Below are 26,354 nucleotides of genomic sequence, written 5' to 3' on the forward strand. Positions count from 1 at the left end.
TGGCACGCTTCAGATGTGTCGGATTTCGACTTCCAGAATTGCGGACTGAGGAGGTCTAAGGGTGGAAATCTAACTCCTTTGGGAGGCACCAGGTTGGAGAAGCCAGTTCTAAAGTGAGAGGCTTAGATAACTGCACGTGGACCCACACTTGAAAAGCACTTACAAGTTGTAGCCAGTGCAAAAGGCCATAGCTAAATCAAGTGCTGGTGCGCACTTGACAGATGCCTGTCACCAGGAGTCAAGCTTGACTTGAAAGCGTCATTACCTTCTTACAACTGATTTCCAGTTTATTTCCAAGTTTTGAGGGTGGGTTGGTTTTCGTTTTGTTTTTTCTGGCTATAAAGCTCTACTTAGCTCAAGGCTAGGATCCTAGAAAGGCTGTTTCATTTTGTATGAGCTGGTGCTGTAACCAGTAGCCATTGTCTGAGCTTTTCTCTTATGTCTCTCTAACCACCGTGTTAAGGAGAGCTGGGGGGCAACTGAGACATGGGATTTTGTGTGGTGCCCTTTTCAGACTTGCAGGATTGATGTCAGCCTTGTGAAGTAGTCCAGAAGCATACCCAGATGAACTAATTCTACTGTATTGGGCTTTTTAAAGATAATTTTTATTAAAGTCATTTTTAACAAGATAAAAACAATGCAACTTTTAGAGAAGAAATAAAGGAAATAAAGAAAAATAATGAATAGAGAAGAAAAGAAGAGAAAGAAAGGAGATGAAAAGAGAAAGAGAAGAAAAGATGATAAAAAAGCAGTTTCTGATCTTCCTAACAGCAGTTATAAATGCATTTATATTTTAGCCTCTCTCTCTGAGATTACATCATAATTTCCTTCTTTCCATAGTCTACCCTTTTTAAGTGTCCCACCCATAAATCACAAGTTCATTTTTTTTCTTTCTTCAGCAAAAGGTCCATAAGGGGTTTCCAGTCACTAATAAATGAGGTTATTTTACTGTAAGGTCACATTAACAAAATCTTGCAAGTCTGAAAGTACATTTCTCTCCTGTTGCCTTTACAGTCCAAGAAACTAGGGAGGGTCCCTTCTGAGATGTTTGCCATGCCCACATTCCTCTGCGGGCTAGGCTGCCTCTTATCTGACTATTGCCTCGGTTGTGGCTCTTCCCCCTGTCTCTCAAGGTCATTTCCACACAGAGGGAGAGAGAGATCCAAAGTCACGCAGGGAACTTCTGTGGCTAAGGGTGGACTTGAATTTGGGTCTCCCCTGTGCCAGTCTCACACATTTATTACTACACCACACTGGCCCCTGAATTTGTGCTTCCCTACTCTCTTCTCCTAGGCAAACACTTAACTGCTATACTGCGTAAGCATCAGCACAAAGATCTGAACATTGAAAATGGTGGAAGTGGCAAACTGCAAGGACCTCTCCAGCATTCATTTTGCAGATCCCAGAGCAGCTCCTGAATGTGTGTTTCCTTTGGCAGGCTTGAGAAGTTGTCATTTGTTCATTCATTCATTCATTTATCTCCTTATATGGCTCATACACTGCTCTGAGTGGCTTACGGGCCTTCTTACAGTAAGGTTACCACAGTGGAGAATGTATGTAGCTCAGGGTTCCTGGAGTTCTCCTGCAGATGTTTCATTATCAGGCTAGGCAACATCATCAGTGCTTGGGGAGTAGAGATTGTCAGCTCTTTACATGAATGGGATATTGTTTCTTCTTTGATGGCTCCTGTTTATCTGGGTGTTAGCTAATAGGTGTATGATAATGGCTGGGTGTTATGCTAACGGCTGATTCATCATAATACATAGTTAACAGACACACTGAGATACTCTGTCTACAAACCATTCAAGAAAGGAAGCAACCTCAGGTCAAAGAAAGACCTAATACCCCACTTCAAAAGCAATCAAGGAAGAAGCAATGCCCCCAGTCATGGCTGGTAGGACAAGTTACAGTAAGGTTAACAACAAATGATGTGATTAAATCACAACCACAGAAACCCTGACACCCAAGGAACATCAAAAACAAACAAACAAAAAAGAGCCCATAACTAAACGAGTGTGATGGAATGGACTTATGAAGGCCAGGCTCAGGGAGATAAGCGTGTTCTTAGCCCCCAATAGGAGCGTGGGAAGTTCAAGAAGATGAGGCTGGCACCTCCCTAAGGAATTCACAGTGTTGTGGCTGGCTGGCTTGGGAACTAGGGTTCAGTCTAGGGAGATTGATGTCAGGTTCAGCCCAAAGAACTCCAAGAGACAATGCAAATACAGTTCTGTTGCATTTATTAGCTTCAACCTCCAGACAGAAATCTCCCCAGACTGAACCCAAGTTCCCAAGCCAGCCAGCCACAACACCGTGAATTCCTTAGGGAGGTGCCAGCCTCATCTTCTTGAACTTCCCATGCTCCTGTTGGGGGCTAAGAACATGCTTATCTCCCTGAGCCTGGCCTTCCTAAGTCCATTCCATCGTAACCGGGTCTCTCCACTTCTTATAACCATTCTGCCCACAAGGTTTGTTAATGATCTTCCTAAAAACCAATCGTGTGTGGGTGGGGGATTGGGGAGTCTAATTGTAGGGATATGTTGTTGAAGGTTTGAGGGGGAAAATGGATGCAGCCATTTCACTGTTAAAACCCTTCCAACCCTTTAAAGTGGCCCCTTCCTCCTTTTCTAGGAGCTTAAAATATCAAGCGTTCACTCTTTTACTCTCCCGCAAATCCTGTGCTAATAAACAGGCAAACAGTTTTGATCCCATCTGTGCTGGGAACATTGTGACCCAATCAGCCACACCCTTTGCTCCCTTTGCAAGTGCCTCATTGTTTTGTTCCAGAATATTTGCCCAGTCCTGATGCACACAATAAATATGAAAAATATATCTGTGCAACAATATTTGGACAATCATGAGTTTTCATTGATTTCGTTTTTGGCACCTAGGCGACTGCATGAATTCTGTGACTGCACTCAGGGTTAGAAAAAGTTGTTAACTCCTGAAGCTGAGCAGGGATCCATAACCATGGATGGGTAGATGAGGGGAGCTGAGGGCCATGCTGGGGCCATGGGGTACATCAAGCAGACAAGGCCGTTTTATGCATATTGAGATTTTCTGTTCTTTCTTCCCTCTGGGGGAATTTGTGTTTGCTTCTTTGTCTAACAACCAGGCTAAGCCCATTTCAGAGTTCACCTTATTACTTTTGTTTGTTTCTCACCTTAAAATAGTGGAAAACTATGTTGCCAACTTTAGACAATTGCAGTTGGGAAAGTTCTAGGGGTTAGTGACTGCCTCTGAGACTCGCAGGCTTCCTTGTGCATGCGGCTGGCCAGTGTAAGAACGGACTAATGGACTAGATGGGCCAATCCAATCCAATCCAGTCCAATCCATCAGGACGCTGCTTACGTTTTATGAAATTGTGAGGAGACTGGGAAAGGAGTGTGCCGGTCCCACTAGGTGGACCATACGAGGAAATCAGCTCCACCGGAAGGCTCAAAGCACTTCTGTTGAGATTGGCTATAATCATAGAATCTTGCCAGTCTGATTGTGCTGTTCCTCCTCCTTCTCCTTATAGTTCCATGACTTAGGGAGGCATCCACCTGAGCCGCTTCTGCATGCTATCTTGCTGTTCTGGACTTAAAAAATGCTTCAGCCTCTTTTGCCTTGGCAATGTTTCCTGCATATCTCCATCAAGGTCATCCTTTCTCTCTCTACAGAAGGAAGGGGCATAGACAATCAAGAGATAGAAAGTGAGTTAACTGGCAGCTTATATTACAAACAGCAACTCAGCCCAGATGGCAAGAAACCTGGGTAGAAGCATTTCAGAACGTCTAGACACTCCACTTTTAATGCACTTGTTATAAAAGAGGGTTGGAAATTTCTCTTGCAGTTTCCAGATAATGTATTTACCCTTTCCCAGCATTAAAAATACCTTCCTGAAATCTGTGTAGTTCTCACTGGCTGCGGGATGCTTAACAGGCCCTTGGGGATTGATGGGGTAGCTGTCAGAGCCAGTATGAGTTGTTTTACTTGTGTTGTGCTGTGTCACTTATTTAGGATAACTCTAGTATAATTTTTTATCTTTAATATCTGGGCATCCTTAGAGCCTATTGAGATTGAGGCAGTAGATCAGCTACATTAATAATAAATAAATTAAAAATGGCAGCTGGATGTACTGAAAGATGGCCCTGAAGACTTCTGGTTTGATGAGGCAAATCATACAATAGGCCCATACTGAAATCTTCTTCTTGTGACATTCCCATCTTTCCCCATCTCTTTTGCTTTGCTTTGCTTTTCACCAAACCAAAATAAAACTCCAGTCCATTGAGAAGAAAGCAAGAGGCTAAGAGTTGTAATCTTGCTAGAACCTGTCTATCTGGAGGCATGCTATACATGAAATCATACATGTGAAAGTTGCTTGCTGGAAACATCTAGGTTCATGAACCCTAACTTCATTGCCATCTTCTACAAGTCATGAACTAATATATTTGAATATCCTGTGTGAATGATCCTTTTTCTGTGATGATTGAGTCTTACGTTGCATATGTGTCATTTCCCCTTTTTTTCAGAAGGGAAGACAAAGGTATTTTCTTCCCAGACAAGTTTATTATTCAACCATTTTAGGTTTTGGTTTTTGTATAAATTGCTTTTGAAATGCTATTTTTTAAATTTTCATTTTATTAAACTTCAAAAATGCTACAATTAATATATTTTTAAAGAAGCTTAACAATTTCTGGTGCTATATATAAGCTAAGTAGTGATATAACAATATAACTATTGTTATATAAAAATTAGATAAAAACTTAGCCTGTTCGATATATAGAAAAAGAATATATGGTCAAGAGAGACAGAAGGAAAAGCCTTATACTAAATTACTTAATATTGGAGAAGACTCCTCAGAATACTCTGGGCAGCCAGGAAAACAAACCGATGGATCATCGAACAAATCAACCCAGAGTTCTCACTCGAGGCATAAATGACCAGGCTCAAATTATCCTGCTTTGGACACATGATGTGAAGATCCAGCCCTCTGGACAAGGCTCTAATTCTGGGAAAGGTGGAAGAAAAGAGAAGAAGAGGACAGCCAGCAGCAAGGTGGATGGACTCAGTTACAGTGGCAATGGGGCACCATTGGAAGGCCTGAAAGATCAGGCTAGGGACAGATCGTCATGGAGAAAATCAACCTATGTGGTTGCTAAGAGTCGAAAACAATTTGATGGCACATAATCAATCAACTTTCAAAAAAGAAAAACCCAAGCAAAAATGTCATACAGTATATCTGGAATCTTTATATCAACACACTTAGAACATAAAGCCTTAAATAGCATGTTCACTCAAACATAAATTCTGTTACGTTCTATGGAATTTGTTTCAACTTACTCTCTGGAATGCATCAGGCTATTTTTTGCATATGGATTTGCTTTAGGGCACTGGATCATATTACAAACAGCTTTGTCACATCTTACTAAACATTCATAACTTCATCATCCCTCGGCCGCAAGTCGTGTTGCTAAGATTGTGCCCAGTCATGTGAGGAACGTGGAATGTGGAACTGAGTTGCCAATTTTTCAAGTGTCAGTTTTTGATTTGGTCTTAACACTGGCTGGCTATGTATACAATCAGCAGTTGCCTTTCTTGGTAATCTGAAATAGCCACCTTCTGCAGAGACCGCTGCTGTTAAAGTTGGAGACTAGATCTGTCTAGCTGACTTCCCAACTAACAACCTGAACCAGGGAAAGCTCTTCCAAAAGTCACAGTGTCTTTTCCCAGGTAACCTTGGGCTAGTGATTTTTCTTTAATGTCCCCTACTTTGCAGAGTTGTTGTGAGCACAGATGGGTAAGAAAAGAATAATATGCCCTTCTGTGCTCCTTGGTGGGAGGGACAGATAAAACCTACTTAAAAGATCTGACCAAGCTAATGTAGGCTGTTGAATAATGCATTTGAGCAAAACTTCTGGTGTCCGGAATACTAAGTTCATATGCCAGAGTGAAAGCTTCTGCATTCACAGCAACACCTAGATCAGGAATTGTACAAGTAAGCCTAATTTTGTGCATTATACAGGCAGGAGAACCATCATGGCAGTCTAAGAGGATGGCGAAAGGTTTGCTTGCTGTTGGTCAGGGCAAAGCCAGTTTGGTGTAATGGTTAAGGCACTGGGCTAGAAATCAGAAGACCGTGAATTCTAGTCCTGCCTTAGGCACAAAGCCAGATGGGTGACCTTGGGCCAGTCACTCTCTCTCAGCCCTAGGAAGTGGGCAATGGCAAACCACTTCTGAAATCTTGCTAAGAAAACTGCAGGGACTTGTCCAGGCAGTTGCCAGGAGTCAACACTGACTTTACAGGTAGTCCCCAGTTTAAGAACAAGTTCTGTTCCCAAGATCTGTCCTTAAGTCAAATTTATGTAAGCCAGAACAGTATTACTGTATAATGCTGTACAAGTGGTATTGTGTATTTAACTCAAATCATTGTGTATTTAACTCAAATTTTGCTACAATAGGCTCCATTCTTAACTATGGGACATCCTTAAACCAGGCATTCTTAACTTGGGGACTACCTCCATATACAAAACAACTGCATTTTTTTTTCATTCCTGCTGAAATAAATTCTTCACCCAAATTTTGTGACTCAAATATTTTATATCCTTTTTCCTAATATGCGTTTCTTGTAAGCAAGTCACATCTTGTTTTAACTTTTTCAAATAATAATTTTTTTTAATTAGGAGCATTTACTCCATTTATATTCCACTTTAAGCATTTATAATACATAATTATGCCAAAATTTTAGAAAAATCAATACCTGTAGTGCCCAACATGGTAGTATCGTCAGCGTCCTATTATATCTGTTGTGACATTTCTTTAGTCACATATGTCATTGTCACTTCCATTTGCATTTCCTCCAATTCTTCGTTGAATTTTCTGAAGAAATCTCTTGCTTTCTGCACAGAATTCAGTCTGAATCTCTACTGTTTAAAAGTAAAAATCACCCCTTCTAACTTATCCCATCTAATCTTTTTCTGTTTAGTTGTCTGTCAGAAAAAAATACTATTTTCTCTTGCACAGTATTCTAATTGGAATTTCCTTAAGTACAATTACATCTGTATTTTAATCCTCAAACTAGTATTAAAGTGCTGCTGCAGAACCTGATCTCTAGTCTTCTTCCTGACAAAGTGTACAAGGAAATCCCTTAGAACATTTCTTAATTTTGCAAATTGTGTATTGATCCTATAAACCTTATCATCTCTGTCTCGGTCTCATCTTCATCCTAATCCAAGAAGTTAGACAGAGATTTAACAATCTTTTCTCTGATATCTTCCCCATGGACTTCTGGAATTGTTCTAAATGCTAAACAAAATTCTTTTTCTCTCAGTTCCAGTAATGCCGTTGCCCAAATCTTCCTCCATCTCACTATTTATAACTTCTGTCTTACTTTCTAAAACTTCCAGTTTGTCATCAATTTGTTTTGCATCTCCAGCCAATTGTCCTTCAGATTCTTCAGTCTTCTTAACTTCTTTCATATATTTTTTTATCCCTGTAAATCCTTCTTCCATTTCCTTTTTAAAAGCATTCAGATTATTGGCAACTATTGCAGTCATCTTCTTGCGAAATGACTTAAACATTTTCTCCCATAAATCTAGCGTGATGCCCTTATCTGTAACTTGTTCTAGTGAACCTCTCCTTCCCTCTCCTATTTTTGCTGCTTTTCTTGTGGTTCCCATTATGACAAAGTGAAAGGATGTCAATTACTAGGGTGAATGTAAAAGGCAATCTCCCCCCCCCATTTTGCTTTTATCTGTCTGTAACACTTTAGTCCCAATTAGCTCTCCGTAGCTACAGTCACAGTCTGGCTCATATTACCCTTATCTTCTTATTTTGTAAAATCCACCAATTATCTACTTTCCTTAATAATAAACAATCAGCATTCCCATAAAGGTCCAGCCTGTTTGTCTGAATAATTTTACTATTTTCAAAGGCACTTTCGTCAGAAAAAAAATTTCTTCTGTTTTCTGAAATTACTGTTCCCTTTATCCATTTAAAACTTTCTTGAATCACAATTTTGTTGAGATTTTGCTTTTAAATTAAAATCCTTTAAGATAGCATTTTCCCCCCATTCTTAATTCCAAACAGAACGTGACTCACCAAGTGTCTTTGTTCTTTCCTGCCATTCAGCAGATCTCTCTTAAGTTGTAAATTAATTGTATCCAAAAGTGTTTAAGAAAGTGAAGTTTTTGCAAGTCATATGTCCGTAAAGGCTACACAGCGGTTTTGAATGCAATGATGTTCCCTCGGCTCCCAAGTTGCTCAACTCATGATTGACCATAAGAAACTCAATTCCTATAATCTCCTCACAAGAAACAGCTATCCACAGCACAAGTGGGTGATCTCCCAATCTCTCCTTCTCCAGAAAGAATTTTGTTGGCCAGAACCTGCTGCCTGGCCACCAATTTCGCCACAGTGCTGGCTCTACTCGCGGAGATGCTCGTAGGGATGTCTAACCCGCCGTAGGTCCTCACTCGGAAGCCAGATATTTGGATTTTTTAAAAAAGTATATCATCAAGTTCACCATCCTAGAGAATAATCTTTTGTAGTCTAAATCTATTTATCTTTAAATCATCCTGGGAGGTGAAAAGTATCTTTTTAAAAAAGACAACACAACTCTCTTACATTTAAAACAGGCAAAAAAATAAACATAAAAATATTACAAGGTTATTTTAGATTGGCACAGCATTCACATAATCAGATAATTAGGTTTGTACAGTAAATTGTTCAGTAGGTCTATCTGAACCATACCCATGTAAGAACTGATGGAAGAGTCCATTTTGGATATAGCTGAAGTAGCTTCGATGGGAGTTCTCCTTTTATACTCTTCCTAATCTAATATGTGCTTAATTGTGCATGCCTCATATTTGTCAAGATATTGCTAAGCAGGTAACTTCATCATCTTTTGTGGGGTGCTGCAGGATTTGGTTCTCTTCCTCTTAACATCTCCACAAAGCTTCTGGGAGTGGTCATTCACAAATTGAGGCTGAGGTATCATCAAGACATTGATGATGCTCAGTTGTGCATTGCCACCCAGGCTGATCCAGAGATGCCGTTCAGGTCTTGTCCTTGTGCCTGGAGGCTGTTAGGTTCTGGATGGGAGAAAACAGGATAAAGCTGTACTCAACCACGGAGTTGCAGTGTGTACATAGAGGTTCTTTGTTGACTACAGTGTTCCATAATATCAGAGTTCTGAATCTTCTAAGAAAAGCAGGCAGTTGGCTATTTAAGACAGGCAAAAGATGTATTTTAGCTATGCACAGTTAAAGCTTGCATCTACTTGCTGTCCAAGCAATTGCCACCAACTTGGATTTGACAACTACAATAGAAGGTGATGAGGTCATCTATTACTTCTAGTTGTCTTTTGTTCCAGCATGGAGGAAGAAGTATTTTTGTTATTATTTGGATAAAAGTTTTATATTTTGTTTCTCCACCTTACTCTATCTCACACTAATGATACTAATCAATATCATATAGCATAAAAGAAGAATATACATTCATCAAGGACATCTGGGAAAAGATGGTTGCCACAATTGAAACCTCACCCCTTTTTATGTGCACCATGTGACAAATAAAAGGAATTGGGCTTTGAGCGTGAGGTAGTGGCTGCCATCTTGACTTTTTTGACTCCCCTGTGGATGCCCCTGATGTTCATGTCCATAGGTGGCCAGGAGAAGGACCACTGTTTGATGACCCCAAAAGCCTCGGCTCAGGTTTTTCCTATGCATATATCCACTCTCTCCTAATTTCAATTTATCTTTCTCTTTCTTTTTAATAAAAATGGATTTCAAAATATAGGTTTTTCTCATAAGGACTGTGACGCCATAAGAGTGCTGTGTTAGTAATGCATGAATGCTGCAATGACCATGAAGAGTAAATATCTGGAAATGAGAAATAAAATCTGATACAGCCAAAGGGAAGGAACAGCAATTTCAATCACCACTTAAGTTACACGCAGACAGTATAAAAAGTACAAGTACCAACACATTTTGGAACTCTGTTGATCATAGGAAATGAGTCAGTGAGACTAGTTATCATGGAATAGGGGGAAATTTAACTGAAAATATGACTTTAGAGGAAGAGGTGTAATTCCTCTGCAAGGATTTTAACTCCAGAACAACTCCTATGCTCTTTATTCACTGCCACAAAACAGTGTTGTATTGCCTGCCGTTTCAGAGAGCAGTTCAAGATTTTTTAACAGGGCAGACAGCACTTATCACAAAGTCAGTAGTAAACACATGGCAAAATTCCAGGCCCGGGATCAATGGCAGCCATCAAAGTTCAGAAGATTGAGGATATATCATCACTAGTTTCAGATAAACATCAGTTTCTAGGGAACTCAGAAATTTAGGAGTTTTTCCAACAAACCAATGTTATTGAAAGGACAAGCTTTTATTCGTTGGAAAAGTGCTACCACACTCCTGAATTGTTGTCACCATAGACTAACACAGCTCCCTTCTTGTCAGGGAACTCAAACTCAGGAGGCACAATCATGAACATTATTTGTATAATTAAGCACTTTCAGACAGAAGTTTTTATACTGGAAGCACCTGGCTTCCAACAGAACACAATGAATACTAAATTGGCTGTAGCAACGGAGTCATTTGTGACAAGCAGACTGCTACTCCTAAGATACTCTTTCAAGAACTTCTCATCCTCTCTGTTCTTTGGGTCTCAGTGTATCATAATGATACACTCACGAACTTCAGGGCTGTGTCACTATATCAGGGGTCAGAGTCACAACTGAGTTGTGCATGCTGACTGAGAGTGTCAGAATGTTCTTCAGTTGTGTCTCTGCTTGGCCATCCAAAGAGAATGGAATTTTGTTAAGAGGTCCTGCCATAAGCTACTTTTCTAGGATAGCAAAATAACTTAAAAATATGGACTTACCAAATGTTCAAGAGGGTAACACAAAGAATAATGCCCCCACTAAAACTCCAGCTATCTTGGGGTAGGTGGAAGGATAAGCAGGTGTGTGTGTGTGTGTGTGTAGAGAGAGATAGATCATAGATACATAGATACATAGAGGTCCTAAGCCTCCTACATTATAATTTAAGCATCAAATGAAGCAGGTAGAACTGGGACAAGAAGTACTAAATGAATTACAGATTTTAACTGCTGATGGTCAAGAGCTGATGTAAGAATCAATGCAATCGAACCAATTATTTGATTACTTTTTGTAACTCTGAATAGCTGCTGCATGTAAAAATCATCTATCTCCCATTAAATGAAACTACTTTTTCTTCCACATGAGAACAATGGCATTTCTCAATGTGACATGTTGATTCTGTTATGTATTGACAGAGAATTTTCACTGAGGGTGAATTTCAGGGTAAATGATAAATGTTGTTTTAAAATGATCATATACTAGGAACTAAGTATGATTGTGTTTATCAATCCAGGCACTGAATTACAGCAACTACTATATTCTAACTAGCAGATTCCATAAAGTAATTATGTACTGTGTGACTTCTGTACTTTTCTGGAGTCTGTTTTGAATCTCCCATAACTTAATTGGACTTCAACTTCTATTATGATGAGACATAATATGTGCTTATTCTTTTTATTCAATTTTACAGAGGAGTACAGAGATAACCTTGAAGAAGGAAGGAATGACAGATTTATTTGTTAGATTGTTCTAACCCAAAGAACCCAAATATTGTAATTTGGATCAAAGGAAATTGCATCCCCTCCATGCTCATTTTGGTTGTCCTGTTCTGCACCATTCGTAACTCTGCAAACATAGGCATAAAATCAAAGAAAAAGAAACACGAACACCTCAGGCACAAATTATTTACAACCACTTCCTTGTGTATGTAGGGTCTCATGCAATCTTATGTCCTTGATGTCTGAATTTTGGATTGGCTGGTTTGGAGGAGGGAAAGTTACTCAAGCAAATGTTATCCTTTGTTTTTGCTGATAAAGAGCTTAGAAATAGTTTTGCTTCTCACAGGTGTTAACAGGAGAAGGAGGAGACAAAACAAGTGTTTGCATCAATGGGGGAAGTCTTAAAACTTCCAAAATGGGATGTCAAGATTGGAGAGCATTTTGGGGAGAAGAAGCTGAGTAAGGAAGGAGCTGCACGACAACAAGAGATCCTACAGAGGCTAAAACCAACTAGCCAGCTCCAGCAGCTTTTGAAAATGGACTACTGGAGTGTTAGTTTCTAACCCAAGTAAAGTTAGTTGGAAAACCTAAAAAATGAAATGAGCAGTTACCACTTATTAGGATTCATGGGATATTGAGTGAGACCTGAAGAAGACTTAGCAAAACATTTGAGAGTTGAGTTTGGAGAAGATGCTTAAGAGGAACAGTATTGTAGAACATGCTATTAGATACCCCTGGACTGGGGGCTTAAGGTGATGGGAGTGCAAACACTCTTTTAGGGAGGAACTGACAACAGGATTCCCCACTGCCACCACCACTTTGTGCAGTGAGCAAGTTGTGCACTGTGAATGTTTTAATGCTGCATTTGTTGTTACACTGGACTTAGTTAGTTAGTAACTTAGTTAGTTAGTTAGGACTAGACTTGCCCTAGGAAGAAGGCAAGGGCAAACCACTTCTGAAAAAGTTGCCAAGAAAACTGGGCAGACTTGTCTAGGTGTCAAGACTGACCGGAAGGCACAAACCCCCCAACAACCACAGGCGCCATCTGGAAGAGGCATGCCAGCCAGGGATCCCGGAGCCCTGCGTTGTGTGTGACCTCCGTGCTGAACTCGTGTTCCAAACAAAGAAAATAAAAGGAAAAGTTGGGAAGTCAGTATCTAAACTGTTGGCCGTCCGGGTGAAGCGAGTTTAGCGCGCCCTGCCTTTAAAAAGTACAGAATTGCCAAAAAAAAAAAAAAAACGAGGGGAAGAGGAGCGAGGGCCCAGCCTCCGAAGGCGTGGACAAAGACGCAGAAGTTACTGTACTCTCCTTTTCTTTGGAGAATGTAAACCGCCGTGGGCCGTTGGTGGAGCTTTGCTGGCCAAGCCGCCGAGGGAGACGCGGAGCGCCCGAAGCGAGCCCCAGCCCCTCTCGTTCCCAGGGCACGGCAGAGCTGCCCCTTCGCGGTCTAGCCGGACTTCGCGGCCCTCCGCCTCCGCTCGCTCGGCCGCCATAGGCTGTGGAGGGAACCCTCGGCTGGAAAGCGGCAGCTCCATGGATCGGCCGGGCCGGGCGGCGCTGACCTGCGCTCTGGTCGTCCTGCTCCTGCGGCCGCCGGCGCTCGCCCAAGAGGAGCCGTCGTGCGGCACGGCGTTCGACCTCTACTTCGTCCTGGACAAGTGAGTGGAAGCGGAGGGAGAGGAGGCTTCGCAGGCGGGCGCCGGGGCTCCGCGCTCCCGCCGGGTCGCCATCCCTCCCCGCGCCTCCGCTCTCCCGAGGGCACGGCACGGCACCATTTCCCTCACCGCCCCGCGGTCTCGTCACAGTTGCGCAGGCCGGTGGGAGAGAAGGCACATCCCGGTGGAAGACTTCAGGCTCCGGCCGCCGCGGAACGGCCTTGGTGCCCGGGGGGCGGGGGCGGGGGCGGGGGGTGCAGCTGCTTCATGGCAAACCGTGGATGTCGCCGTTTCGTGCTCCCCCCGCGCTTCATCCTGCTTGCGAAGAGGCGCGGTTTTGTAAAGCGTGTTGCACGGTTAAAGTGCAAAGGATAAAAGGAAAGTTTGGAGTCTTTGGCTTGTCACTTGTAGGAACGTGAAAGAAGTTTGTTGCACTGATGTAGAGTCAAGGGAGGAGACCTGAATTTGCAAGAGTACCGAGCTGGAAGGTTGGTTGCTGAATGAGACAAGGGCAGTTTCTGATGGAAACAAAGCATATGCTGTATAAATGACATGCCTGGTGAACATGGAGTGAGGTGTACGTAAGACAAGGGGTTATGATGTTCCCTTGGTTCTTTAATGCATGTATTATGTAGATGAGCCCTTGAGAACACAGTAGAGGTCTCTTAATTGGGGAATGTGATCGTGCACATTCTGTTCTATGCAGACGATAAGAACTTGAGTGATTTGCAGAGGATGTCTGATAGGATGTATGATGCAGTGCTCTGTATGTATATGAAAATTGGTGTATCAAAGACCAGGATAGGTCTGTTCCACAGGGGATGTGGATTGAACGATTGCAATTGTTGCATACATGGTGTGAAACTAAAGTAGATGTGATAGATTGTTTACTAAAGAGGGTAATATAAATGGAGACTTTTTAAGACATACAGATGTTGATAGAAAAGCAATAACATGCAGTTTGTTGGGAGCAAAGAATGCCTGTTGAAAGAAATAAAACAACCCCCCCCTTGCATATTAAAGTGGGTACTTTATTGCATGAAAGTGAGAGCTGGCATGTTAGGAGAATCATAAAAGTAAACTGAACGTATGGGAATTGGGTGCTTAAGTGTGTGCAGTAAAACACTTAAGAGATTTCAGAAGAGGCAAACATGGTGCTTTTCAGTGTGATGCCTTCCAAGGAAAAAAGTCAGCTAAGCAGTTGCATTATCTCCAGCTAAATGTTGCCAGGACTAAAGAGAAGAACTACAAAAAAAGGAGACTAGCATAGGCAGATTTAATAAATTCCATCTGCAGTGCCCAGAGTGGGGCTATATTAACTCAACAGTCAACTTCACTCTGTACCCTCTTTGAGATATGACTCCCTTGATAAAACCATCTGACAGCCTCAGGTGGATGGTCTCACTCTAAATACCCTGGTCAGTCTCTCTGAGGGGGGGGGGTCTTGCTTTCCAGTCTTCTGATCATCTTTGGTGCCCAGTAGGTTCAGGGAAGGATGGAGAAAGTGCAACTCTGATTGTAAAACAGCCATGGAGCCTTTATGGCAGCAGAACTGCCTTGTTCTACTGTGAGATAACAATAGTTTTCAGCAGTTTTTCTCTTTGGACACCTGTAAGAATGCAGTTTGAAAGTGGTTGCATGTGTTTTTAGTTGATATTTGTAGTGCCAAAGTAGGGTATTGAAAGTCAGCCCAAGTAATAATGAAACAAGAGAGAGAGACGCTCTGTGAACAGTCATTGCCTGCACTTATATGGTAGTGTGATGAGGTGACTTGTAATGTGAGCAGAGATTTATTTTGTCCTGTGGATTCAGATGAAGCAAATAAGGCATTTCCCAGCATGAATTGCACCACTTGTGATTTAGGTCCATGCCCTTCCTAGCTTCTTTGGATGGCCAAGGGGAGTGTTTAGCTGGAACGGGGAGTTATTAGCTGGAACGGTTAATGCCTCTTTGGTGGACGAGGTCAAGTTGATTGCCATGAAGGAGTCATTGTGCAGCCTCTGCTGAAGAGGCTTCTTTGAATTCAGCTATTTTGGATACTTGTCCCCCTGCTTCCAACCTCCCCGTTTTAGGGAAGTTTGTTGGGAAGATGGTGGAAGTTCAATTACAGAAAGCCAGTTCTGTAGAAGAAGAGATGATCTGAATCCTTTTAAGTCACAGTTTTAAGTCAGCATTCGGGCCTGGGCCTGGAACAGAAATGGCACTGGTTGGTTCTTGTGGATGACCTTTGTTGGGAACCGGTGGGAGAAGTGCACACCTCCTGGTCCTACTCCATTGCCATTGTTCAATGCCATTGACTATTGTATCGTTTTAGACTACTGCAAGGGTTAGGGGCACTATATTCAATAGCTCCATTCTTTCCAAAGCAAGTGGTATCAATCATTTTAGGGGGAGGGGAATCAGACTGGGGAATTCCCCCTTGTAGGGTTTTGCAGGCTTAGTTCTCATACTTTCTCTTTAACATCCACATGAAACTGCTGGGAGAGATCTGGTTCAGGATGAGATATCATCAGTACTCTAATGACATCCTAGAATCATAGAATTATAGGGTTGGAAGGGATGGTGAAGATTATTTGGACCAGCCCTCTGCAATGTTCAGGAAAACCAATTGCACCATCTGTATCCAGCCTCTTCTTAAAAACCTTTAGAGACGGGGAACCCAAACCTCCATAGGTTCCATTGTTGTGTACATCTTACCATCAGAAAGTTTTCCATTTAAACAAAATCTAGGTGGCTATAATTTACACCCATTATTTCAGGTCCTTTTTTTTTTTTCCTTTGTGGACATGGACAATAGTTCTTGACCACCCTCCTTGTAGCTTCTCTTTATGTACCTGTAATGGAATGTGAGAATGACCTTGGAAGATGGGGGAAAGAGATGCTACCTAGGGAACAATCAGATAAAAGGGGGAGGATCCCACAACTGAGTAATAGGCAGAGAAAGAAACTTAGAAAGGACCTGCCCTTGTTAGTACATCCCCTATGAAGGCTAACTGAAGGAACTTGGGATGTTCAGGTGGTAAATATTCAGGTGGTAAACTAGATCAGATGGTAAAAAGGGATGGTGGGAGATTTGTACTTTCAGACTTGCAAGAGTGATGTCAACCTTCCCAGGTAAACCTGTGATGGAATGTATCTACAAAGAAGAGGGTGATGTTGGGTGGGGTGTGTGTGGAAGCAGAGAGCAAGGCTATCAGGAAGGAGGGGGTGCATTCCAGGAAGGGAAAGGAGACAAAAGACAACACAGTCCTCAGGAGGATCATGGGAAGCATAAGAGGTTCAGGATAGCCACTCCCTAGAATCTCCTAGGGTATGTCCACTAGTTGTGGTAGTACAGATTGAGTCTGGCAAGATTCTGTCTATAGGTGTAAGCAAATACAGGAACTTAACTCAACTGGACTGTTTCACCATTGTTATTGGGCTGGGCCTGATAAAACCAGACAGGAAACACGACCAGATGTGCTACTTCTACTTTATGGTTGGGCTACATTAACAGAATCTTGCAAGTCTGAAAATATAAATCTCCTGCTGTCCGTATTGACCGCCTGATCAGTTAGGGAGAGTCTTTTCTAAGTTTCTTTCTCTGCCCATTACTCATTGCGGGGTCCTCCCCCTTTTATCTGATCATTCCCTAGGCAGCATCTCTTCCCCCTGCTTTCAAGGTCACTCTCACGTTCTGTTACGGTACCTGAACATGGCTGTCATGTCTCCCTGCATCTTCTTTCCTTCAGACTGAACATCCCAAGTTCCTTCCGTTAGCCTTCATAGGGGATGCACTCTGATCCCACTCTTTATTGCCCTCCTCTGAACCCTCTTTAATCTGTCAATATTCTTCTGGATGTTTAGTGCCCAGAATGAGGTGTGATCTTACCAGTGCAAAACAGAGATAAATAATGACTTTCTGTATCTTTGATACAATATTGTTTCTGATACAGCCCATAACTAGGTTAGGCCTGTTTCACACTACTGACTTCAGCTTGTTGTCAGCGACTAGACCCAAGTTCATCTCAGATGCTTCCAAATCATGAACACCCCATATTTTATGTGTCTTCTACATTCCTTTCTCCCTAATGTAATGCCTTATATTTCTCCCTGTTAAAGTACATCTTGTTCCTCTCAGTTCAGCCTTCCAACCTGTCCAGTTTAGACTGCAATCTCTTTCTGTTGTCCTGAGTATTGTCCAAACCTCTCAATCTTGTGTCATCAAAAAAATTTATAAGCAGCCCATCAGTCCCGTCATCTAGATCAGTAATAGCAAAGCTCCAACCACAAGACCGATTTCTGCAAAACCCCACTGGTTGCTGATGTCCAGCTTGACATGGGACTGTAAGTGGTGACCCTCTAAGTGCAATAGGGTGCTGATACTGTCATTGTAATTTTGTTTTCATTTGTGTGTGTGTGTGTGGGGGTTCATTTATTCAAATCTTAACTATTATATTTATTTGATATCAATCACTTTTAGCTGAGGAGAACTAGTATAAACCTTTACATAGTAAAATAAGGCAAGATAATGAAAGCAGGAAAGACTGAGTCAAAGTGGAAAAAAGTGTTTCAAAAAAGTATTTTAACAAATACGACTGTTTATTGGCACTTAATGAACATTTTTGGCTTTTTTTGTAGATCAGGGAGTGTATTATCACACTGGTCAGAAATCGTTGAATTTGTGAAGCAGCTGACAGACAGATTTGTGAGGTAAGTTGTTGAACAAGTTAGAAAGAAATATATTTCCTTTTTCTGATAACTGTTTCCTCTGATTTCCTGTTTTCTTTGAAGACTGTGAATAGTTCCATATATTCAAATAGTTTCATAGATTCCAGATGGATTTGAAATGTGTAAAAATCATGCCTTTTGTAGTTGTTCACATATTTCCTGAATCTAGCTTGTTCTTAACAGCATAAGAATATATGTTTTGTTGGTCAAATTGAAAAAAAAGTTGGAATATGTTTACAGTAGGTCAGATTTCCAGTGCTTACTATGAATATCTCTCGAGATGGTTATTAAGAGTGGATCCTGCATTTTAGAATACCAAATATAATTTTAACCAAAATGACTACCACTGAGCAAAAAAATGGAGGGGCAGAATATTCATTTATGAAGAGATTAAAACATATATAAAATCAAACAATATTTATCAAAATATAAAAACAAGGTGTCTTAAATCTGTCCTGTAGTGAAATATATTCATATGAAAAAGGAGAACAAAAACAGGAAATACATTTTCTGTTCCTTAGTTTTGCTTCCCTATTTTTCTTGTCTTTTTTATTATACAAACACAGCTTTTCATACCTTTGCAGGTAAAGCAGCAGTCTGAAACCAAGCATTTATTGCCTTCTATAGTTCTCTTAGTTTTTTGCATGGATGTCGCACAAACGTATGAACATCTGCCTTATGGCAACATGATTTTGATCGTTCTACTACTGGGACAGAAATAGATCTTTTTTAAAGTATAGACTATGCTTAGATCTAGTTAAACACAGAGCCCTTTGAGTCCTGGAAGTAACTGCATAGACATTATTGCACTTAATTGTTTCCTATGGAAAATGCAGTACAGTAGGCAATTGTGTTTGACCAGCTGGTGCAAAATAACGTGGAATAGGAAGCTTAATTGCAATGCATCCATCTTCATAGGGCCGAAAACAAGGCCTCTATAGAATAAGGAAAGAAATCTGATTGAATTGTCCTTCCTGGACACAATGTAAGTTAATAAAAAGAGTAATTGGTAGAGGCCACGCGATCTGGAATTTCAGTTACTGGCAACAGAGATGTTTGTTCCTTCCAAAAATGATCTGATGGCCCATTCCTAAGGCCTTTGGTCACTCTTTCAACAAGAAATCCACCCTTTTATTTCTGAACTGACTGAAACAAAAATGATTTGGTGGAATCATTTGTTGAACCGTTCTTAACAGTTTTTAAGGATTTTGTCCTTGTTCCCCCACTCCTTTTCTTTTTTAAGGGAAAGGGGCCTGTTTAATGGTTGACGAATGCTGTTCAGTGCAACATATGGTGAAAGTGCAGAGCAGGTCTTATTGTAAGAATTAGATCACTCCAGTATGAGTTGTACATCTGTTCTCCATTTTTCTGGGCCTAAGCGATGAAGGCCTGAAGTTACAACATAACACACGTTCCATTTCTTTTTAAGAGCTTCAAACTCGTAGTGCGAATATTTTAAAAATAATGGGAACGTATGCTTATGAATTTCCCCCAGAATGGAATTCCTTGATGATGGGATTAAAAAAAAACAAACATACAAAAAGGAAGTGAAGAGTAAAAAAGTATTTGGCAATGAAGTTGCCTATCTTCAGACAAAAAAAATCTACTGAGGAAAATGCTTGAGATAGCTCCCTCAGGTTAAATGAGAACTAGTGACACAAAACTGCTCAATTTGTGTTATAACAGTCTCTCCTCCATTTTTCACGACAACTTGTGAGACAGATGCTTGATGTGGTCTTCCTGGACCTTCCCGTGCTGTAACATGACACTACAAGTTGTAGGGCATATGCTTTGTACAAAGACAGCTCTGAGTTGATCCTTCATCATTTTTAGGAAAAAATATCTCTGCTGCTAGAGGCTGAATGGGTTCATTTGTGTTTTACTTAAGGAGAAACAATATAAAATAAGGTGAACAGGGTTTCAAGAGAGCAAAGAGCAGTAATGTTCCTCAGCTTTTCAGAACCATGAACAACTCTGTTCTGGTCCTTTTTGTAAGGATTGGAGCATGTCCAGTTTGGCCTTTGAATGGAAAACACATTCATTCCCAAATTTTTGTCTCCAGAGGTGCAGATCATTTCCTACTAATAGACAGCAGGTACAAAAGCAATTTTAGGACCTTGATTGGTCCTGTAATTCCTCCTTTTGGCCAAAACTGAATAGAGACAACACAGTGGACTAAACTCCTAATAGGCAAAGCAACAGCTTGATTACTGATATGAGAACTACGGTTTGTTTGATCCAAAATGTGAACTGAGCAAAGTCAGGAAGTCCCAATATGAGTATCTGTAGCTCAGGGTTGAACTGTGGAGTTCCTGGTGCTCTCTGATCTTGGTTGCTTGTTTACAGACGTTTCATTACCCAACTAGATAACATCATCAATACCCTAGTTGGGTAATGAAATGTCTGCAAGCAAACAACCACGCTCAGAGAGCACCAAGAATTCCATAAAATCAAGCAGGATTTTTTTCTGGCCTTCAGGATAAAGCTATTAGCTGAAATATAGAATTGCTGAATAACATGTTATATGCTGGACACTAGACTGTTCTCTGTGTTGCTGTATTAATTTGACATATGTTGTAAAGGTCAAATTAAGGAGTTCTTGCAATGTTCTGGTTTATATGGCTGAGGTTAATGTTTTAATTTCTCTTTCTCATCTTTAAAAGCCCCCGGATGAGAATATCCTTCATAGTGTTTTCCATGCAAGCAACTGTAATTCTACCAATAACACAAGATAGGTAAGTAAGTCTCAGAATTGTTCATTTTTAAATACTAGCAAATACTTTTTTTTTTAAAGCAACAGAACTATGAACATTTTCAGTGATTAAAATTATACAGTTTATAATAAATGGGTAAGTAGCATTAGGCTTAATTCAGGGCCTCTTGGTGATTATCTGTTTCCTTGTCATATGAATGGTCGTGTTGGATCGCTATCTTGAATACCTCCTCAAGGACATTGAAAGGCAGATATGTGTCCTCAGGCCCATAATCTTATATACTCCATGCTGCCCATTCTAAAACTTTCACTGTAACTCCCAGAGAACTCCAAAAGTTGTTACTCAGATCAGCATTCTTAAAGTACGCAACTACAAATTTATCACATACCGTATACACTTGCGTATAAGCCCATCCATGGATAAGCCGACCCTCAATTTTTTAACCAAAATATAATGAAAAATGTGCCACTCATGGACAAGCCAACCTGCAATTTTCATGGTATTTGGGTTAAAAATTTGAGGGTCTGCTTATCCGCAGATGAGCTTATATGGGAAATATGGGTACTTCTAAAAAGTATTACCGTATATACTTGTGGATAATCCCATCTGCAGATAAACTGAACCTGATTTTTTTGGGTGCATTTTGACACCTAAAATTCTCAGCTTATCTGTGAGTATACATGGTACTAAGAGGGGAGTAATCCTATGGAGCCTATTTAGTTTTGATTCAGTGGACAGTAAAGTGTTGAGCTCTAATTTAATTTTTTCCCTTGGCCCCATCCATTACTTTTTGGAGATAGCCTCTGATGTGCCACTCAAGCATCAAGTACAGCCTTTGGCCCAGACAAAATGGGCACCTCCTGGCTCCAGAGCGTGAGTCTGCTCTCTCACTTCACTCTAGTGGCCAGCCCCTGTTATATAGGAAAATGTGGGGGAGCATTCTGAAAACTCTGATATGCCATCTAGATGCTGAGTCACGTAGTAGCATTAACTGGATATGCTAATATATTAATTGGGAGTAAGCCATGTGCCTTCTCAAATTTGACGGCAAGAATGAAGGACTTGGCGAAATGAGTATTAAGTAGGGTTTGGAAGGAAGACAACCAGCATGATAACTGTGAGGGATAAAAATGTGCCTTTTCTGAAAGACAGAGGTGTGAGATTCTTCTGCATATGTTCCACTGAGATGTTCTATTTGTAACTGTTAAGCACAGACAGCCTCCAAGTTGCCATCAACGGATTGTCTTCCCCTGCTTTTGTCTTGAATTCTAAGTGGGTTTCACAGGCCTTCCAGATTTGCTTGGTTATTTCAAGGTAGCCAACTCTTCAGAACTTGTGTTTTAGCTTTTGTGGTAACAAACCATCACCTATTACACTGTGCAAATGTCTGCTTTTATTGTTAAATATGCTTTGATGTGTACACAATTCATCCCAGCGATGGAGAAAGGATTCAGAATTGAGGTTTTGGGCAAAAGGCTTTGAGATCAGGAAAGAGTCAAGAAACGGGTATCCACTGTGTGGAAACAAGGGTGGGCCATGAAGAAATATGCATTGTGACATCCTGATAGAAGCTCTATGCCGTCCGTACTGGTGCCCAGGGTCAAGACATTTTAGCACATGTTTCATCACTTTTTTTCGCCATTGCAGTTTGTACTGGATGCCCGCAAAATGAAAGAAATAGTATATTTTATTTTACAGTGTTCGGCCAAACCTGTATGTATACTTTCAAGGAAAGAAAGAGTCTGGTTCGTATCATGGGGGAAGCTTAACTCTGTGCCCAACTGCAACCTTGGAGCAATTAAGCCAATTTGTGGCATTGCATACGGGTTCGGGATGGTCAGCTGATGAGTGTGGGTAGCTGATCACCTTTGCCTTTGGGGGCTGAAAGACTGAATGCCTTTCGTTAGCTTTTGTATTCACGTTCCTTGGAGATATGGGTGTGGCCCAGAGGTGTATTGATATTCTTTGGCGTTGGTCTTACCACCGCAAATAGCCTTGGAAGTCCCATATATTTGTGTCCTTGCATAGTCCAAGAACAAGGCCACAATGAGGAATGCAAAAAAGGATTCTGACGAACATATTGTTCATCATGCTATGCTCAACTGTAACAACATCTGTAAAGATCTGGCTTTTAAAGAAACCTGCAGTTGGAACTGATTTGTGCAATGAGCCGCCCCCTGCCTTTTTTATTTATTTATTTATTTAAATGTCAACTTTATATCACCGCCCAACTCCCCCACAAGGAGGGACTCTGGGTGGTTCACAACAAAACAATTTAAAATCAGTAAAAACATAAATAATACAAATATAAAATGCAGTTATTAGATACAATGAAGTCCAAGAGATGGTGATATTATTTCAGCCTGTGACCAGATAATATTGGTCAAAGGTAAGACTAGGGAACCAGCCAACCCCAAAACTGACTATTCTGATCCCCACCCCATGCGTGATGACAAAACCAGGCCTTCAGTTTTTTTCTGAAGTCTAACAGGGAGGGGGCCAACCTCACTCCTGGGGGAAGAGTGTTCCAAAGGGCAGGGGCTGCTGCAGAGAAGGCTCGCCTCCTGGACCCCATCAGATGAAATTCTCTTGCAGATGGGGTCCGTAGCATGCCCTCTCTGCATGACTGGGTGGGACGGGTTGATGTGACGGGGATGAGATGGTCCTTCAGGTACCCTGGACCCATGCCAAAACTTTTATGGGTTGTGTTTTGATATTTCAGCATTCATCAGATGCTGAAGCTTTTTATAATTTTAGTTGTAAATTTAATGGTCATGTTTTTACACTTTTTTCCCCTCTTTTCTTTTTAACCTTATTAGTAAAAGAGGGGAACATAAGTTGATCAGAGCCCTTAAGACCAACTTAGGACCAATACTCTGCTTGATATCTTGTTGAGAAAACATTGATAGGTGTGCTTTGAATGTTGTTTTTGAGCATGGTATAAATTCTGTAAATTTTCATGCCTTTCGGTCTACACTTAACCAATTTTGCTAATCTGGCTGTAATGGAGATATTTTGAAACTTTGCTGAAACCAAGATATTTTACATCTACAGCATTCCTATGATCTACTGAGGAATTATCTGATTAAAAAATGAGATAGGGCTAGTCTGCCAAGATTGGTTCTTGACGAACCCATCATTTGGTGATGATCCTATTGTTTTAGGTGATCCTAAAGTGCTTATAGATTTAATTCTTTATGATCTTCCCTTAGACTGATGTCAGATGGTCTGTAGTTCTCGAGATTCCATTGTTTCCTTTTTGAAGATATGGACAATATTTGTCCTCTTCCCCTGGCCTGGCATTTCACCATTTCTGCAGATTTCTCAAGATCAGGGTTGAATCAGATCATCAGCTAAGTTCTTTCAGTATTTTAGGATGCAGTCCATCTGTCATGGGAGTTTTTAGCTCATTCAAAGTAAATAGGTATTTTCTGACCATTCTCTTGTCATTTGCAAGTTTTAATCCAGCCCCTTCATCCTGCTTTTCCCAGTGAAAATTTCCAGTTGTTGGAGAAGAATTGAGGCAAAGTAGGAGTTGACTTTTTATCTGTTAGTATCTATCTGTCTTTATTGAGCATCTGGCAATTTGATTTTCTCTCTTCCTTTTATTTTGAATACATTGAAAGAAATTCTTTTAGTTATATTTGGCATTTCACCCCAGCTCATTCTCAGCTTTAGCTTTTCTGACAATCTTTCTGTAGTTCTGACCCACCTGAAAGTATGTTTCCTTTGTGACGTCTTCTTTTTTCCACCTTCTTTCTTCTTTAATAGGACTGTTCCTGCTGTAGGAGGATCCACACGCCTTCTGCAAATATATATCTTGCCTCATTAGCCTTTTAGATTTAGAGAGTCTTAACAATCATGATACAGGGCAATCTGATAGATGTACTGTATTTGGATTTTCAAAAAGCTTTTGACACATCTTTCACCAGAGATTCCTGAAGAAACTTGGGCAGGCTTTTTCTGAACTAGGCGACCTCCAAATGTGTGAACTGCACCTCCCAGAATCCCCAGCCAGCATGCCTCTTGCTGAGAATTCTGGGAGTTAGTCAGCACATCTGAAGGACAGCCAGGTTCATGTTTATCAGTAATTTGTTAAAGAATAGGAAGCAGTAAGTAAGAATAAGTGGTCAAATTCTTCAGTGGATGGATACAGCTACTCCTAGGATCTGTACTGGAACTGATGCTCTTTAATTTGTTCAGAAATTTTCTGGGGAAAAGCAGGCAAGTGGCTGATTTTGCTATCAGCTCCTTCGTATTTAATGTGCTTAAAGGGATTAAGTCAGAAACAAATTCATCATCTTATAGCTTATCTATTTATTTATTTTTATACTCCTCCCTCCACATAGACTCATGGTGGTGTACAATAAAACAAACAAAAATTATAATACTACTCTCAAATGAATGCAAATAAAATTATACATTAAACCCATAACTAATTTACTCTCAACATGGAATAATAAGCATACTGAGAGCCAGTTTGGTGTCGTGGTTAAGGCACTGGCCTAGAAACCTGGAGACTGTGAGTTCTGGTCCTCTCTCAGGCATGGAAGCTGGTTGGGTGACTTTGGGACGGTCCCCCTCTCAGCCCTGCCCACCTCACCACGTGGCTGTTGTGGGGAAAATAGGAGGCAAGAGTTTAAGTATGTTCACTGCCTTGAGTTGACTCTATATATCTATTGTTGTTGTTGTTTAGTCGTTAAGTCGTGTCCGACTCTTCGTGACCCCATGAACCATATTGCGCCAGGCCTTCCTGTCCTTCACTGCCTCCCTGAGTTTGCTCAGTTTCATGCTCATATATCTATATCTATATCTATATCTATATCTATATCTATATCTATATCTATATCTATATCTATCTACCTATCTATAGATATATATATATGGGATAAAAATCTAATAATGATACTGATGACAAATCAATATAGGCATGTTCATGACAGATTATAACCAAAGGTCCTTCTGAATAGCCCTCATTTTGACAGTTTTCTAAGGAGCAGGAAGGATAGTTCCATCCAGATTTATGACGAGAGGTGTTGTGTAGGATGGGTGCCTTTACCAAGACATATAGGTTTCTTACACTCCCTGGAATCTAGTGTGGAAGATTAGCATTCCTATCTGGGAAATGTGTGCTGGAAGTAAATAATCCTGCAGGTGCCAAGTCAAATAGCCATTTTGTGTGAGTCAGGCATAGGGCTACTGCAGGTTCCTATTCAAGCAGATTGTTGTGAAGTGTTGCTTTACATTCAGAGACAAAAAGGTGCTTTGGAGTGTGTGGGGTCCTCGGTTCCTTAAACCAAATGTGTCATGCTCCACAACACCTTTTTGCCTTCAGGCTGAAGTCCTGCACAGCCTTATGATAAAGTACATTTGGAAAAAAGTGACATGCCAGCAGTCTTTCTATTACATTTGGTTGGCCAAAGAGGTCTTTGGTGTAATCCGTTGAATGCTAATTCAGACTATTTTTGGGTGTAATCCAGAAATTTCTTTCTATATTTGTTCACTTATAAACATTTATGATCTGGGGGTGGGTTGCTTAGCCCTCATCTAATTCGGATTGTTCTTTTTATCTGTTAATTTAAATCAACACTGAAAATCAAGTCACTTACTACTTGATGAACCAAATCAGTTAGGAGAATGGGCTTTGGGCACGTAGACGATCCCATCTGAACTCAGTTCAAAATGTCA

General features: G+C 40.8%; 1 protein-coding gene across 2 annotated transcripts in view; it reads left to right on the forward strand.

Annotated features, from left to right (window-relative positions):
• Positions 1 to 5,597: 5,597 nt before the first annotated feature.
• Positions 5,598 to 26,354, forward strand: part of ANTXR2 (ANTXR cell adhesion molecule 2) — a 127,171-nt gene continuing 106,414 nt past the window's right edge. The window contains exons 1-3 of one of the 2 annotated variants that reach the window (XM_088133142.1): positions 5,598 to 5,712; positions 17,863 to 17,934; positions 20,616 to 20,687. In XM_088133142.1, coding sequence (XP_087989268.1) covers positions 20,623 to 20,687 — 65 coding nt within the window. In that variant the 5' untranslated portion in view covers positions 5,598 to 5,712; positions 17,863 to 17,934; positions 20,616 to 20,622. Of the gene's footprint in view, positions 5,713 to 12,847; positions 13,246 to 17,862; positions 17,935 to 20,615; positions 20,688 to 26,354 lie in introns of those variants that run through there. The other variant, XM_088133141.1, reaches the window with a different exon arrangement.

Source organism: Python bivittatus, unplaced genomic scaffold, assembly GCF_059951505.1.
Source record: "Python bivittatus isolate LINGU-HERP-01145 unplaced genomic scaffold, Pbiv_v1 ctg000070_np1212, whole genome shotgun sequence".
Taxonomy (NCBI): domain Eukaryota; kingdom Metazoa; phylum Chordata; class Lepidosauria; order Squamata; family Pythonidae; genus Python; species Python bivittatus.